The 1,138-nt window shown below is 41.8% G+C and overlaps 1 protein-coding gene across 1 annotated transcript in view; it reads left to right on the top strand.

The window, feature by feature from the left end:
* The window catches only part of PTK2 (protein tyrosine kinase 2), a 342,995-nt gene that overhangs the window by 326,016 nt on the left and 15,841 nt on the right, over positions 1–1,138 (top strand). The window contains exon 32 of the mRNA XM_011990150.1: positions 863–902. Within this exon, the coding sequence (XP_011845540.1) occupies positions 863–902 (40 nt within the window). The remainder of the gene's footprint in view (positions 1–862; positions 903–1,138) is intronic.

Genomic DNA, 1,138 nt, shown 5'->3' with positions numbered 1-1,138 from the left:
TTGCTCTGTTGCCCAGGCTGGAGTGCAGTGGCGTGATCTCAGCTCACTGCAACCTCTGCCTCCTGGGTTCAAGCAATTCTCCTGCCTCAGCCTCCCAGGTAACTGAGATTACATGCATGTACCACCATGCCCAGCTGATTTTTGTGTTTTTAATAGAGACAGGGTTTTGCCATGTCGTCCAGGCTGGTCTTGAACTCCTGACCTAAGGTTATTGCCTGTTTTGACCTCCCAAAGTGCTGGGATTACAGGCATGAGCCACTGTGCCCAGCCAATTGTATTCTTTTTTATGGTTAAATAGTATTCCATTGTATACATATACCACATTTTTTTTTATCCAGACATTCATTGATGGATACTTAGGTTGATTCCGTATCTTGGATATTGGGAGTGGTGCAGTGATAAATATAGCAGTGCAGGTATCTTTTTGATACAATGATTTGTTTTCCTTTGGCGTATACGCAGTCATGGGATTGCTGGATCGAATAGTAGTTCTATTTTGAGTTATTTGATAAGTAGTTCTATTTTGAGTTCTTCCAGTTCATTTTCCATAGAATTTGCACTAATTTACATTCTCGGCCGTGTAAGAACATTTTAAATGGGTTATGACCACCGTATTTGTGGTTCCAGAGTGTCCCATGCTTGCTTCTCTCACAGCCCTTTCCACACATCCTATTGGCATCATTTGCTTATTTGCCTGATCCCCCACCCCAACTGAGATCTTATGCAGCACCCTGTCTTGTTCATTTTGATACCCCAGAATCTAGCCTAGAAGTTCAAGGGGGTAGATAGACAGGGTGGGAGAGAAAGGTCATTACCCAATTGTATATACCAGTGCATTGACTGAACTTTTCTTTTCCCACAGATTGGAAACCAACATATATATCAGCCTGTGGGTAAACCAGGTAAAGAAGAAAAGAATTGGGCGGAAAGAAGTTAGTTTAATTTGATGAAAGCAGGTTTTGAATGTATATGGTGTCGTAGCTTTGGAATACCCTCATGATTAATTTTGCCTCTACAGACCACAGCAAGTACAATGTTTACCACATTCAGCTCATTACTAGAGTATTGGGAAAAAGAATTTGTTGGTATAATGCATCAGAAATACCTCCTTAGGGTTGCAGTGAGCCGAGCTCATGCC

The sequence above is a fragment of the Mandrillus leucophaeus genome, unplaced genomic scaffold (genome assembly GCF_000951045.1).
Source record: "Mandrillus leucophaeus isolate KB7577 unplaced genomic scaffold, Mleu.le_1.0 Scaffold371, whole genome shotgun sequence".
Classification (NCBI taxonomy): Eukaryota; Metazoa; Chordata; class Mammalia; order Primates; family Cercopithecidae; genus Mandrillus; species Mandrillus leucophaeus.
This window is presented reverse-complemented; position numbering and strand designations above follow the sequence as displayed.